The sequence below is a fragment of the Chiloscyllium punctatum genome, chromosome 3 (genome assembly GCF_047496795.1).
Source record: "Chiloscyllium punctatum isolate Juve2018m chromosome 3, sChiPun1.3, whole genome shotgun sequence".
NCBI classification, from domain to species: Eukaryota; Metazoa; Chordata; class Chondrichthyes; order Orectolobiformes; family Hemiscylliidae; genus Chiloscyllium; species Chiloscyllium punctatum.
In genome coordinates this window covers 148,390,957-148,405,630 of record NC_092741.1, presented here as the reverse complement: position 1 = coordinate 148,405,630, position 14,674 = coordinate 148,390,957, and the positions used below count along the sequence as shown (strand labels likewise).

Below are 14,674 nucleotides of genomic sequence, written 5' to 3'. Positions count from 1 at the left end.
ACGACAGTCTGGAACCAGAGGACATATCTCAGAATAAGGTGTCACCCTTTTAAAACAGAGATGACGGTGAATTTCTTCTTTCAGGGAGGTGAATTTGTGGAATAGTTTACCATAGAGGACTGAGGAGTTTGGGTAGTTAAGCATATTAAGCTGAGAGAGAGAGATTTTTAATCAGTAAAGGAATCTAGGGTTCTGGGGAAAATGCAGCAAAGTGGACTTAAGGATTATCAGATGATCTAATTGAAAAATGGAGCAGACTTGATGGTCCGATTGGCCTAGTTCTGTTCCTTTGTCATGTGGTCTTATTGGAAGACTGAAGTCCCTCCACAAGCTCCATCCCTATCACAATCTCATCCCTCAGTCTGAGGTTGAAAGTGGCAGTTTGCAACCTTAATGTTAAGTGGACCTTGAGATGAGCCTCTGAGCAGATAAATGCTTAATCATATCCACACTGCTTATTTACATTGGTATAAAGAATACTTAGAGGAGAAAGTGAGGACCGCAGATGCTGGAGATCAGAGCTGAAAATGTATTGCTGGAAAAGCGCAGCAGGTCAGGCAGCATCCAAGGAGCAGGAGAATCGACGTTTCGGGCATCAGCCCTTCTTCAGGAATGAGGAAAGTGTGTCCAGCAGGCTAAGATAAAAGGTAGGGAGGAGGGACTTGGGGGAGGGGTGTTGGAAATGCGATAGGTGGAAGGAGGTCAAGGTGAGGGTGATAGGCTGGAGTGGGGGTTGGGGGTGGGGGCGGAGAGGTCAGGAAGTGTAGCTGCGGAAGATGGACTGTTCCACATGTCCTACGAAGAGGCACGCATAGCTGGGGCCCATGCGGGTGCCCATGGCTCCTCCATGATTTTCGCTTCCCCGGTCCCCAACACCTTATCTTCACCATGGACATCCAGTCCCTGGACACCTCCATCCCCCTCAAAGCTCTCCGCTTCTTCCTTTCCCGCCGTACCAACTAGTACCCTTCCACTGACACACTCCTTCGACTGACTGAACTGTTCCTCACCCTGAACAACTTCTCTTTCCAATCCCACCACTTCCTTCAAACTAAAGGAGTAGCCATGGGCACCCGCATGGGCCCCAGCTATGCCTGCCTCTTCGTAGGATATGTGGAACAGTCCATCTTCCGCAACTACACTGGCACCACCCCTCACCTTTTCCTCTGCTACATCGATGACTGTATCGGCGATGCCTCGTACTCCCACGAGGAGGTTGAACAGTTCATCCACTTTACCAACACTTTCCACCCCAACCTCAAATTCACCTGGTCCGTCTCAGACACCTCCCTCCCCTTCCTAGACCTTCCCATTTCTATCTCGGGCGACCAAATCAACATCTCCTCCCACCCTGCCCCCTGTAAAAACGCCATCCCATATTCCCAATTCCTTCGTCTCTGCTACATCTGCTCCCAGGAGGACAAGTTCCAATACCAAACAACCCAGATGGCCTCCTTCAAAGACTGCAATTTCCCCCCAGATGTGATTGACGATGCTGTCCACCGCATCTCCTCCACTTCCCGTTCCTCCGCCCTTGAGCCCCGCCCCTCCAATCGCCACCAGAACAGAACTCCACTGGTCCTCACCTACCACCCCATCAACCTCCATATACAGTGTATCATCCGTCGTCATTTCCGCCACCTCCAAACGGGACCCCACCACCAGGGACATATTTCCCTCCCCTCCCCTATCAGCGTTCCAAAAAGACCACTCCCTCCGTGACTCCCTCGTCAGGTCCACACCCCCCACCAACCCAACCTCCACTCCCAGCACCTTCCCCTGCAACCGCAAGAAATGCAAAACTTGCGCCCACACCTCTTTCCCCCCCCCCCCTTTCCTCTAAGGCCCCAAGGGATCCTTCCATATCCGCCACAAATTCACCTGCACCTCCACACACATTATTTATTACATCTGCTGCACCCGACGTGGCCTCCTCTATATTGGGGAGACAGGCCGCCTACTTGCAGAATGTTTCAGAGAACACCTCTGGGACACCCGGACCAACCAACCCAACTACCCCATGCATCAACACTTAAACTCCCCCTCCCACTCCATCAAGGACATGCAGGTCCTTGGACTCCTCCATCGCCAGACCATAGCAACACGACGGTTGGAGGAAGAGCGCCTCATCTTCCGCCTAGGATCCCTCCAACAACAAGGGATGAACTCAGATTTCTCCAGTTTCCTCATTTTCCCCTCCCTCCACCTTGTCTCAGTCAAATCCCTCGAACTCAGCACCGCCTTCCTAACCTGCAATCTTCTTCCTGACCTCTCCGCCCCCACCCCCACTCCAGCCTATCACCCTCACCTTGACCTCCTTCCACCTATCGCATTTCCATTGCCCCTCTTGAAGAAGGGCTGATGCCCGAAACATCGATTCTCCTGCTCCTTGGATGCTGCCTGACCTGCTGCGCTTTTCCAGCAACACATTTTCAGCATAAAGAATACTTATCCATGCCTTTTTACCACCTTGAGACATTGACTATTGCACTGCTGTCTTTGCTGATTCTTAAATTCTTCCACATTTCTGTTGCTAATATCCGAACTTGCACCAAATCCTGTTCATTCACCATTCATGTGCTTGTTGTTCTGTATTGACTCATAGTTGGGCCATAATATAATTTTAACGCTCTTTATCATTTCTGAACATTTTTGGTGTGCCTTTGGGTGTTTCATTGAGTTAAAGGCTTATTAGAAATGTATGGTGTCCTATTTTATAATGGGTGATAAGAGGACTGTTTAATAATGTTCTGTTCATGTGTCTGGAAGTGAGGAAATTAATTTGATTTAATTCCTCCTCTTGTATTCTCCTCCCACAAGATTCAGTACATAACTTCTGCAAAGAGCCGAAGATGTTATTATGCACAAAATATAAAACTACATTTTGCATTATGAAAAGGGTATGTTTTGCAGCATATGATTTGCTACTGCCTGAACTGATGGTATAAATATAATGCAACAGGAAAGGCTGTCTTTAAATCATGTAAATGCAGTGAAATACAGTTAGTCAATTCAAATTACTCACTTTTTCAAGGCTGTTCACAGCTGGGCTTATTAAATTAAATGTAAAATGTTGGAGGATGTACCCAGATGTCTCAGTTTCCTCCTCCTGAACGTAATCGTCCCAGATGAATTGGTAAGTGGTTCTAATTAAATTTTGTTTCAGCTCAGTAATTAAAAGAGCCCTCTAGTGGCACAGTGGTAGCATCCCTACCCTAGACCATGTTTAACAGCCCCATACCTTTGTTCCCCTTATTCAAGTCATTGAGATAAATTGTAAAAGTTGAAGCTCCAGGATTGGTCTCACTGGCCAGTTTCACAACAGTATTCAAATTCCTGTGGTTTCTAATTTAGACTGCTGATTGTGTCAAAACTGATTTTTCCTAATCAAACTGTTCAGAGATGTTATTGCATACCTCTGGAGCATGTGGGAGCTGAATCAGAGTTCCTCAGTACAGGGGTGGGGACACTACCACCATGCCACAGGAGGACTAGCAAGAACAATAACAAGGTGTAGTCGACCAGTTCAATAATACAATTATATTTCTGAAACAGGTGGATAACCCAGTGTCAATTTTAACGCAGGAGATGAGCAAACACTTTTTGCAATCCAAAAGTGAAGCAGATAAATATAAGGTAAGTCATGTGTGTGTGGAGATAATCTGATAGCTGAAAATAAAAGTAATTCTTTTCTGTATCCTACTTTGAACATTTTTAACATTCAATCAAAACTTTAATTTTGAGTTGAAGAAATCAACCATATGATTTTCTAAAAGTTTTTCATGAAGGCTACTCAGCTGGAACAAATGCGAGATGATTATTCCTATATCATGCAGACGAAGGCACTAACCAATGAGAAAATTGAAAAACAGGATGAAGTAAGTAAAAGTGTGTACAATTCCCTTTGTTCAATTAAATGTTGTGTGACTTGAGCATAGCTCCATTTTTGTTGTGGTTATTAATTTTTTCTTTCATCCTTTTAATCTTTCTCTTAACTAATTTCTTAAGTTACTGCAAGATTCTTTATCAATTTTTTTTTGTCAAGAGCTTGTTTATATTGATTTAGAATTAGGTTTTGTAAGTGTGGGTCTATTACTCCTGCAATTTAAAATAACTGCTAATTGCCTGAGTGACTAAGTTTTTTTTTAAGCAGTATATTGATACATTTTAAAATTACGTGTCATTTATTTTAAGAGAAATATTTATAATCCTGATGCACTTTCTTTACTGCGCTTGTAAATTTCATCTGTGTAGCATTTTGGAAAATTAACAAGGAGTCCAACTGGTTTGCAGAGTTAAGGTCCTGATCTTGCAGACTTATTTTCAAATTTCAAGTTGTGGTATTTGTTCTCGGTGGGTCAAATCAAATAAAAGTTTGAACAATTTGCAAAATACTGCCAGTGCCGAAAATACTGAAGGTAATTTGCATGCTGTATAGCATCTGACAAGAAAACACAGACCTATTCGCTCAACTGAGGAGTAGTTTATACGTGAAATATCAGCAGCTTTGTTTTCAGTAATTTTGGGGTTTTTTTTGTCATCTCAACTTTGGAAGGGTAATCAAAATAATAGATATTCATCTTGATTTTTCTGCAATAATTAAGCAATATCCTTAACGAAACTGGACTTGGGCTAGATTTTCTTGGTACCTTGTATAAAAACTTGAACTGTTCGGATAGTTGTCCATCTCCGTTCTTTGAAAATGCTTACTTTGGTGACTTAGTAGATTTCCGGTTCATAAACTGTGAACTGTTTACCAAACAGTATAAGATTACAGAATGGTCACAGCATCACTTGGCCAATTGAGCATACTGTTTTGTCATACACCTTCATATGCAATTGAAGCGCTTTGAAATAAATCTGGTAATAGGGCAGTAATTATGAAAAATGTAACTCTTTGAATAGTGTAATTGCAAAAGAGAAAGTCGGCCTGTCTGTGTTTTTCAGCCTTGTTATTTTGGAGAATGTAGTATACTTTAAATTTATCTACCAGAATTCTCTCAGTCACTTTCTTTTTGGTCAGCTTGTAGGTGTCACTGTTATTATGTAGGGACAAATTCCAGCAGATTCTGGAATCTGTACTGAAAACAACAAATGCTTGAGATCACAGTGGATTTGACAGCATCCAGGAGAGAGAGCATGCTAACGTTCTGAGTCCAAATGACTCTTCACCAGATTCCAGCATCTGCAGTATTTTGATCCTATTTTGTTTAGTCAACTGCCACATCTCTTCAAGGAATGACTACCCTGAAGAAGTTTTGCTCCTCGCCTTTATTATGCTTTTTTTAATCATTATTTTTGTATAACTAACTGATAGTTCCACACAATTTAATCTGGTTGACTCTGGTTATAAAAGTTTGTGGAGACCATATTTTTTGTTTCTCTTGTAGAAATGGGAAAAAGGCTGGTTTGAGAGCCAAAGATTATTGAAGTTTTGTTGCACTTTTTAAAAGGAAGTTACCTGACATCCATTGCATGTGCAGTTTACACAGCCACTTGTTCAAGCAGTGGGAAAAACCCAGTTACAGATGACCTGGAGCCAGGAGGCTGTGTACAAATGGAGACTGGTCAGCAACTAGTAACTAATTGGTCTGTAGACTAGACCTGTTACTGGTGTCAAAGATCTGCCTGCTGCCAGTTATGCAAATGGCATCCAGCTAACGGAGCAGCTTGGGAGGTGAATGTTTGAACAGAAGAGGTTCTTTGTTCTTCAGAATAGGAGCTAATTTTCCTCTGCAGCAGAAAGCATTTCAGGTCTGATGATAGGCAGTTTATTTCCCCTTATCTGTTGCTGTAGGCTATAATTCTTTAATAAGTCAGAGTCCTTTTATAATTATGAACCAGTTACCCTGTGTCTCCGTTAAATGTTGACAGTTCATGATTGTTTATCTGGAGTTAAAATCAATGCTGCTTCATATTTTCTGTCAACCTGGGTCAAAATCTGGTAAATTAGGAAATTCTGTATACTTTTTGAAATTTTTAACTTTTCTGATGTCTCCGGGAATAATAGGGCTTGATTTCAAGCGCACTACCCCAATTTATATTCTGTCCTGCAGTGATATTACTTGAATTCATATTTTTTTCTGTTAAACATCAAATGTCAAATCAAAAATAATCTTGGCACTTTGTGAGGATCAGTTGACCTGTAGTAGTTTACCAAATTAGGTCCTGTAAATTGCCACTCACTCCTCTCTCTCTATTTTTAAGCTAATTGTTTAAATTTATTTTTACCGTGCCTCATACTGCCTCATGTATTCTGCAAATTGCTAGTGTAGCATTATCTATCTGATTTTTAGGAAAGCAGAGTGTCTTAGCATTGCTACTTTTGGGTAGCACAAGAGCAGACAGAAAACTGACATCAACCTTAAATAATGGGAAGGATCTGTCTATGGATGGCGCTGTTGGACTTAAAATGAGTTAACCTTCACAACAGAATAAAGATAGTTTATTTTATCCTAGCCCCTTCACTTTCTCTCCCACTTCCCTTGCTACCTCCCAATCTTCCCCAGCCATCCCATCACTCCCAAGCCAAAGGAGCCTTGTCTCCCCCACTCCTGCCATAGCCCCAGCCTCCATCTCACTGCCCTTGTCAGCAGCCTACATGTTGATGACATCGCCACAATGAATGTGTCATTGGCACATACACAGGCATTTCCTGTGAGGTCACAGGCATCGTATGCATATATGTGGCAGTTATTAGATTAGATTAGATTAGTTACAGTGTGGAAACAAGCCCTTCGGCCCAACAAGTCCACACCGCCCCGCCGAAGCGTAACCCACCCATACCCCTACATCTACATTTACCCCTTACCTAACACTATGGGCAATTTAGCATGGCCAATTCACCTGGCCTGCACATCTTTGGACTGTGGGAGGAAACCGGAGCACCCGGAGGAAACCCACGCAGACACGGGGAGAACGTGCAAACTCCACACAGTCAGTCGCCTGAGGCGGGAATCGAACCCGGGTCTCAGGCGCTGTGAGGCAGCAGTGCTAACCACTGTGCCACCGTGCCGCCCACACATATTGCATTATGGATGATCATTCTGTTTTAGAACATTTTTGGCAATGTTGCTTATATTATTATACCTTTTGTAGTTGATATTGAAAGACCTAAGGTGCATTAGGAATAATTCAAATGCATTTGTTTGTGCCATCTATTTTTCTGCTTCTGGAGAATTTTAGTTGCTTCTGCAGAACCTTCTAAGTAATTTTGCTTTGTTTTCCTTAAAGAACATAGCTTTATGAAATCCGCATTGATTGCCCTTTATAATTTCAAAGTTACTCATCCACACTATTTCAATTATTTGTTTTAAAACTCAAAATAACGTGTCGACTAAATTTGGATGTTTAACCCCGACGAGGGGAGCGGTCATTCTAGACTTGGTGCTCGGAAACGAGCCGGGGCAGGTATCAAATCTTGTGGTGGGAGAGCATTTTGGAGATAGTGACCACAACTGCCTCACATTCTACATAGCTACGGAGAAGGAAAGAATTAGGCAAAATGGGAGGATATTTAATTGGGGAAGAGGAAACTATGATGCGATTAGACATGAGTTAGAAAGCATGGATTGGGAGCAATTGTTCCATGGTAAAGGCACTATAGACATGTGGAGACTGTTTAAGGAACAGTTGTTGCAAGTGATGAATAAATATGTCCCTCTGCGACAGGCAAGAAGTAGTAAGATAAAGCAACCTTGGATGACGAGAGCGGTGGAGCTTCTCGTCAAAAGGAAGAAGGTAGCTTACATAAGGTGGAGGAAGTTAGGGTCAAGCTCAGCTCCAGAGGATTACAGGCAGGTGAGGAAGGAGCTCAAAAATGGTCTGAGGAGAGCCAGGAGGGGGCACGAGAAAGGCTTGGCAGAACGGATTAGGGAGAACACAAAGGCATTTTACACTTATGTGAGGAATAAGAGAATGGTCAAAGAAAGAGTAGGGCCGATCAGGGATAGCATAGGGAATTTGTGTGTGGAGTCTGAGGAGGTAGGGGAAGCCCTAAATGAGTTTTTTTGCTTCTATCTTTATGAAAGAAACGAACTTTGTAGTGAATGAAACCTTTTGAAGAGCAGGTGTGCATGCTGAATCGATAGAGATAGAGGAAGCTGATGTGCTGAAGAGAGGTTGACTGAGCTCAGACTTTTTTCATTGGAGAAAAGGAGGAGGAGAGGGGACCTAATTGAGGTATATAAGATAATGAGAGGCATAGATAGAGTCGATAGCCAGAGACTATTTCCCAGGGCAGAAATGACTAACACGAAGGGTCATAGTTTTAAGCTGGTTGGAGGAAAGTATAGAAGGGATGTCAGAGGCGGGTTCTTTACACAGAGAGTTGTGAGAGCATGGAATGCGTTGCCAGCAGCAGTTGTGGAAGCAAGGTCATTGGGGACATTTAAGAGACTACTGGTCATGCATATGGTCATAGAAATGTGAGGGTGCATACATGAGGATCAGTGGTCAGCACAACATTGTGGGCTGAAGGGCCTGTTCTATGCTCTATACTTTGTTTTTTCTTGTTTCAAGAACATATCTTATCTTGCAAAATGGAATAATACGTAGAATGACATAATATCATGCACAAACATTTTGCCAGATTTTAGGTTAAATGTGGAAAGAAAATTATAGCTTTGTATTCATACTTTCTAAAGACATCCACATCATATTAATTAATTAATTGCACTACATAACAATACAGAATCCTTTTCTTTATCCTATGTGTAAGGACATCATTGAAAAATATAATTTGTTGACATATATTTTGATTCTTGATCCAGTCTATTAATTGTGGCTTGTTGATGAACTGAAAATGTAGCCTCAATCTTTGTGCTTCAGTAAGTAGGTTTTGGGATTTGTGCCATTAATGTTTTCGATCTTTTGAAAAGAACCTATCAGAGCTAAAGGATCAAGTTAAGCAAAAGGAAGACCGTTATAAAAGCCTATCTTCATTGAATGAATTGCAAGACAAACTGGAGCAACTTCGGAATCAGATGGCCTGGGCATTGGTGAGCACCTGTGCAGTAACATTTTCTTGTGGAACTGTCTCCACAGATCAGAACTATATATTTTTTCTTTATTGCCATGGAAGCACAGATGGTGGTTGATTTTTGCAGAGATTAATTGAAATGTATTTGACCCTAAAATCAGCTTTACCCTTCCTAGCCGCCTTGGGCTCATTATAAGATGTGCCTGTGCAGAGTTTGTGAAGTAAATTTGCCATGATGTCAGATGTGAGAACTTCTCAAGGCTGTGATCCAATAGATATGTTGTTGCATTGGGCATAGTTTGATCCAGTAACTTCAAGTGTCTGCTTATTGGTGCCCAATTAGTCTCGCTGACTAGCTGTGCCACAATAAATGGTAACTAATACTGGTAGTAGAAAAATGCTTCTGCTTAAATGAAATGGATTTAATCCAAATTCTAAAGAGCTTGAAGCAAAATTTCCATCATGGCACGATTATTTAGAAAAATCAGGAAGTTAAATCCTTGAAAAAGAAAAATAGTAAAGAGAATGAGCAGGATTTAAGTGACTAATATGGAGCCTTACATCACAGACGTGATGGAATTGGTATTCTGCTCTAATAGGCCTAATTATTTTAATTATTTCTGGGCAGAGAAGATAACCTGGGGTGTGCAGTGAGAGAGGGACTCACTGAAATCCTTGTAGAGGGAGGAAGAGAGCTTTTTCAAGGAAGGCATCCTTGTAAGAGGATTCACAGTAGGTTAAAATCTTCGAGGAGAAAGTGAGGACTGCAGATGCTGGAGATCAGAGCTGAAAATGTGTTGCTGGAAAAGCGCAGCAGGTCAGGCAGCATCCAAGGAACATTATTTCTTGCGACCAAACTGCAAGAAATGCAAAACTTGCGCCCTAACCACAAGAAATGCAAAACTTGCGCCCAAACCGCAAGAAATGCAAAACATGCGCCCACACCTCCCCCCTTACCTCCCTCCAAGGCCCCAAGGGACACTTTCATATCCGCCACAAATTCACCTGCACCTCCACACACATCATCTAATGCATCCGCTGCACCCGATGTGGCCTCCTCTATATTGGGGAGACAGGCCGCCTACTTGCGGAATGTTTCAGAGAACACCTCTGGGACACCCGGACCAACCAACCCAACCACCCCGTAGCCCAACACTTCAACTCCCCCTCCCGCTCCACCATGGATATGCAGGTCCTTGGACTCCTCCATCGCCAGACCATGACAACACGACGGTTCGAGGAAGAGCGCCTCATCTTCCGCCTAGGAACCCTCCAACAACAAGGGATGAACTCAGATTTCTCCAGTTTCCTCATTACCCCTCCCTCCACCTTGTCTCAGTCAAATCCCTCGAACTCAGCACCGCCTTCCTAACCTGCAATCTTCTTCCTGACCTCAACGCCCCCACCCCACTCCAGCCTATCACCCTCACCTTGACCTCCTTCCACCTATTGCATTTCCATCGCCCCTCCCCCAAGTCCCTCCTCCCTACCTTTTATCTTAGCCTGCTGGATACACTTTCCTCATTCCTGAAGAAGGGCTGATGCCCGAAACGTCGATTCTCCTGCTCCTTGGATGCTGCCTGACCTGCTGCGCTTTTCCAGCAACACATTTTCAGCTCTAATTATTTTAAAACATCCTTCTCAGCAATATTGAAGTATTTGCTTGTTTGTAATAATGTAAATGAAGTAGATACTTAAAATTATTGTTAGCACAGTTGTCTGCTTATTTTCAGGTGAAATTTTTATATTCAAGACTCAAATTAGAATGTTTTCTGCAGATTTGGCAAAAGCAACAAAGTTATGCCTTGGGAACCTTTTCTAACCTCAAACTTGTTAGATAAGATTGTTGTTTAATCATTTAGTTTTGTGATGTTTGAAATAAGTAGATAAATTTTCAAGCCAATAGATTTGTATTGTTCATACATATTGTTTCACTGGTCTTTCATATGGTTGTTCATAATTAACAAATAGTGGGATTTGTAATAGCAATCTTCTTAAAGTATCCAACAATTAAGTGAATTTTGTTGAGCATACACGAGACATGGATATAGAAAATTTTGATATTTTCTACCTATTTCATGTTCTGAACCTGGGTCTGGTATGATTTTCTGACTAGAGTGTCAGCAATCTTTGGCGAGCATGTGCTTCACATTGTTGTTTATAGTTCAATTCAAGTGCAGACAGTTGAAATGAATAGGCCTCAAATTGAATCAACAACAAATGATATATTAAGTGTTGTGTGAGCTATATATAAGGTATTATTGATGTTTGTTCATTCAAGATATAAGGCACTGATCTTCAAATATGAAGTATAGAACCTCAACCCACAAATTAAAAGCACATTTGCTTTTGCAGTCTCACATTTTGATATAGAGTAAAGACTTAAGTAGTGCCACATATTAAAAAGACTTAAAAATAAGTGGTTGTTACATTTACAAGTTATAAACTCTGCTACTTTTGTACAGCTTTGAATATGTAACTTGACTAATTTCTTGGCTTATCAATTATTTCTGCATAGTAGAAAATATGACTTGTGGAACTGAATTAGAAATTATAACAGGAACAGTACAGTTTAGTTTTTTTGAATTTTAAGGTAATTGAAGTTGAAAAGCACCTGCAACCGATAAAAGATCGTATTAAAGCTGAAGAAAGTCGCAGCGTCAAATATGATCAGAAAGTTGAGGAATGGCAGGTGGGTTGATATTTTGAAATATTGGATGTAAGTTTGCTCACTGAGCAGCAACATCAGTGAGACTCTGGTGAAGTACTGGTGGTATGGCTTGCTTTTTATTTATGTGTTTAGGTTTCCTTGGGTTGTGATGGTGTTTCCTGTAGTAATGTTGTTTCCTGTTCTTTTTCTCTGTGGGTGGTAAATGGGATCCAAGTCAGTGTGTTTGTTGAAAGAGTTCCGGTTGGAATGTTATGCTTTTAGGAATTCCTGTGCGTGTCTCTCTTTGGCTTGTCCTAGGATGGATGTGTTGTCCCAGTCGAAATGGTGTCCTTCCTTATCTGTATGTAAAGATACTAGTGAGAGTGGGTCATGTCTTTTTGTGGCTAGTTGATGTTCATACATCCTGATGGCTACTTTTTTTTTAGATTAGATTAGATTACTTAGTGTGGAAACAGGCCCTTCAGCCCAACAAGTCCACACCGCCCCGCCGAAGCGCAACCCACCCATACCCCTACATCTACCCCTTACCTACACTACGGGCAATTTAGGATGGCCAATTCACCTGACCTGCACATCTTTGGACTGTGGGAGGAAACCGGTGCACCCGGAGGAAACCCACACAGACACTGGGAGAACGTGCAAACTCCACACAGTCAGTTGCCTGAGGCGGGAAATGAACCCGGGTCTCTGGCGCTGTGAGGCAGCAGTGCTAACCACTGTGCCATCGTGCCGCCCACATGGTGTTTGTCCAATGTCTGTTTGTCCAATGTAGTGTTTGCTACAGTTCTTGCAAGGTATTTTGTAAATGATATTAGTTTTGCTTATTGTCTGTGTAAGGTCTTTCAAATTCATTAGCTGCTGTTTCAGTGTGTTGATGGGTTTGTGGGCTATGGTGATGCCAAGGTGTGAGTACATCCAGAATCTCAACCTGAGCTACAAATCTTCTCAAAACTCGCTAATTTTGAAATGTTAATTTCTTTGGCAGTTATTTTGTCGTACTAAGTTGTTGATTTAGGTTTTGACTAATTTGGATCTGAGGGAATTGAATAAATTGAAGGGGATATATTTTCAGGGCAATGAGAGAACGGACAAGTGAGACTTATTCTAAGCCTCTCCCAAAGAGCCGCCACAAATGCAGTGGGGTGAATGATCTCCTTTTGTGCTTTATCCTGTATGTACAGTCAATATTTTACATTTAAACATTGCTGCTACTGAAATGTAGAAAGTTTTTGCTTTGACAAATTTATTTTTTAACCTTGCTGCATTGTAGATGAAGGTCAATGAGGCAGAAGAACGTTTTAAGACCATTCAGAATCAATTGCAGAAAATTACAGAAGAGGCACAAATATTGCGACCACAGTGTACAACTTTAAAAGATGATGTACAAAGAAAAAACAAAGCATGCAAAGAGACTGAGGTCAGTAGATTTAATGGAATGCTGTGGAGTAATTGGGATCATTTCAGATGAGGGAGTTTAAACTTCACCTCAAATTTACGATTTAGTACATTAGAACATGTTCCAGACTCATGAACTGAGACAGTCTTCTGTTTAAGAATTGGGAAATAAATGTTATACTTCCTTATTTTGCCATGCATGTTGTTGGCTATACTTTAAGTCTTTTCTGGTCCTCACTATTCCTAAGGAAAAAGATTACAGAGGAACCTCGATTATCCGAAGGACACGGGCAGGGAATATTTCGTTCAGTTAATCGAATAATGGATAATTGAATGCCGATAGCATAGTTCGCCAAGCATCGGAACCATGCGATCTTGTTCGGATAATCCGAAATTTGGTTAATCGAATGCCGGGTAATCGAGGTTCCTCTGTATATTGACCTATTGCACATAGATAATCATCTTTTGTTTACTTCACAAATTTTCCAAGAACATCCCGGAATTTTATTGGTTCTATTATTAGATTGTATTAAAAAGTGGTGACTTGTATCTCATACAGGATAGCTTTGTGCACAGAAACAAGCATCACTTACACAAAACAAGAAATTAATTGTAAACGTCTTGATCGAACCAGGGCCAAAAGTTGCAAACTTGTAATAGGGTTTCTCCCTATATTTCCATGACCGCTCTACAGCAAAAAAAATCACAAAACTCATCTAGAAAAACATAATAAATTACTGTGTGTTTTTGGGAAAGCTAAACATAATGAGTAAAAGTATGTTTATTGCTGTCTATTTTAGATGTCACTTGTTTGATTTTTCAACTTCAGCACTTCAATTTTGTTGTTTTAATTACATTAAATTAAGTTTTAATAAGCCAAATTTTCTGAACTTGCTTGAAGGCAACATTCCACCGCTACAGGACACAGTTGAAGCAACTTGAAAAAGACCACGATCAGTTACAGAGACGAATTGAACAACTGCGAAATAGGTAGAGTATCATTTGTATGGTTTTACATAAGTTATCAGCATGTTTCATTTTGTGGCATATAGATCGTTTTTTTTTTAAAAGCTAAAGCAAATTAGATGTTTGTCTTTTTAAAAGAATTTGCTTAAAGTTTGATTTGATTTAAGCTGATTCTCCGATCCATTTTGCTGCCTTATCAACGTGAGCTCCTGTTTCCACCCTACACTCATTGTGGAAATCCTCATAAATACTTTAGTTACCTTTTAGTTTGAGCTATTTCATGCTCTCCTCGCCCGCCCACCACCTTACACTCTGTATATCAGCTTAGCTCATCCCAAATTGCTGCCCTCAACTTGCACAAGAATTGTTCATTCATCGCCCCCATGTTCGCTGACTACCCTTTATCTCAATTGATACCATTTTCTTGATTTTGAAATTCTTAACTTTATTTTCAACTCCCTCTATGGTCTCACCCCTTCTTTCCTCTGCCTCTGCACAATCTGTGAAGTCACTCCATTCAAAACTACCTCTTTTTGACAAACTAACATCTCCCTAGTAGCAAATTTTATGAGATAACACTTGTGATATTTTGCCAGATTAGTGGTATTACATAAATGTAAACTGCTTTAGCTTTAGGTTTAATTTCATATGAACGTATTCAC

At 41.1% G+C, this 14,674-nt stretch overlaps 1 protein-coding gene across 2 annotated transcripts in view; it reads left to right on the top strand.

Annotated features, from left to right (window-relative positions):
* LOC140466452 (structural maintenance of chromosomes protein 6-like) overlaps positions 1-14,674 on the top strand; it is an 84,331-nt gene that overhangs the window by 27,309 nt on the left and 42,348 nt on the right. For both annotated transcript variants that reach the window (XM_072561977.1, XM_072561976.1), the window contains exons 7-12: positions 3,556-3,636; positions 3,777-3,878; positions 8,880-8,999; positions 11,574-11,672; positions 12,922-13,068; positions 13,948-14,036. In XM_072561977.1, the coding sequence (XP_072418078.1) occupies positions 3,556-3,636; positions 3,777-3,878; positions 8,880-8,999; positions 11,574-11,672; positions 12,922-13,068; positions 13,948-14,036 (638 nt within the window). The remainder of the gene's footprint in view (positions 1-3,555; positions 3,637-3,776; positions 3,879-8,879; positions 9,000-11,573; positions 11,673-12,921; positions 13,069-13,947; positions 14,037-14,674) is intronic.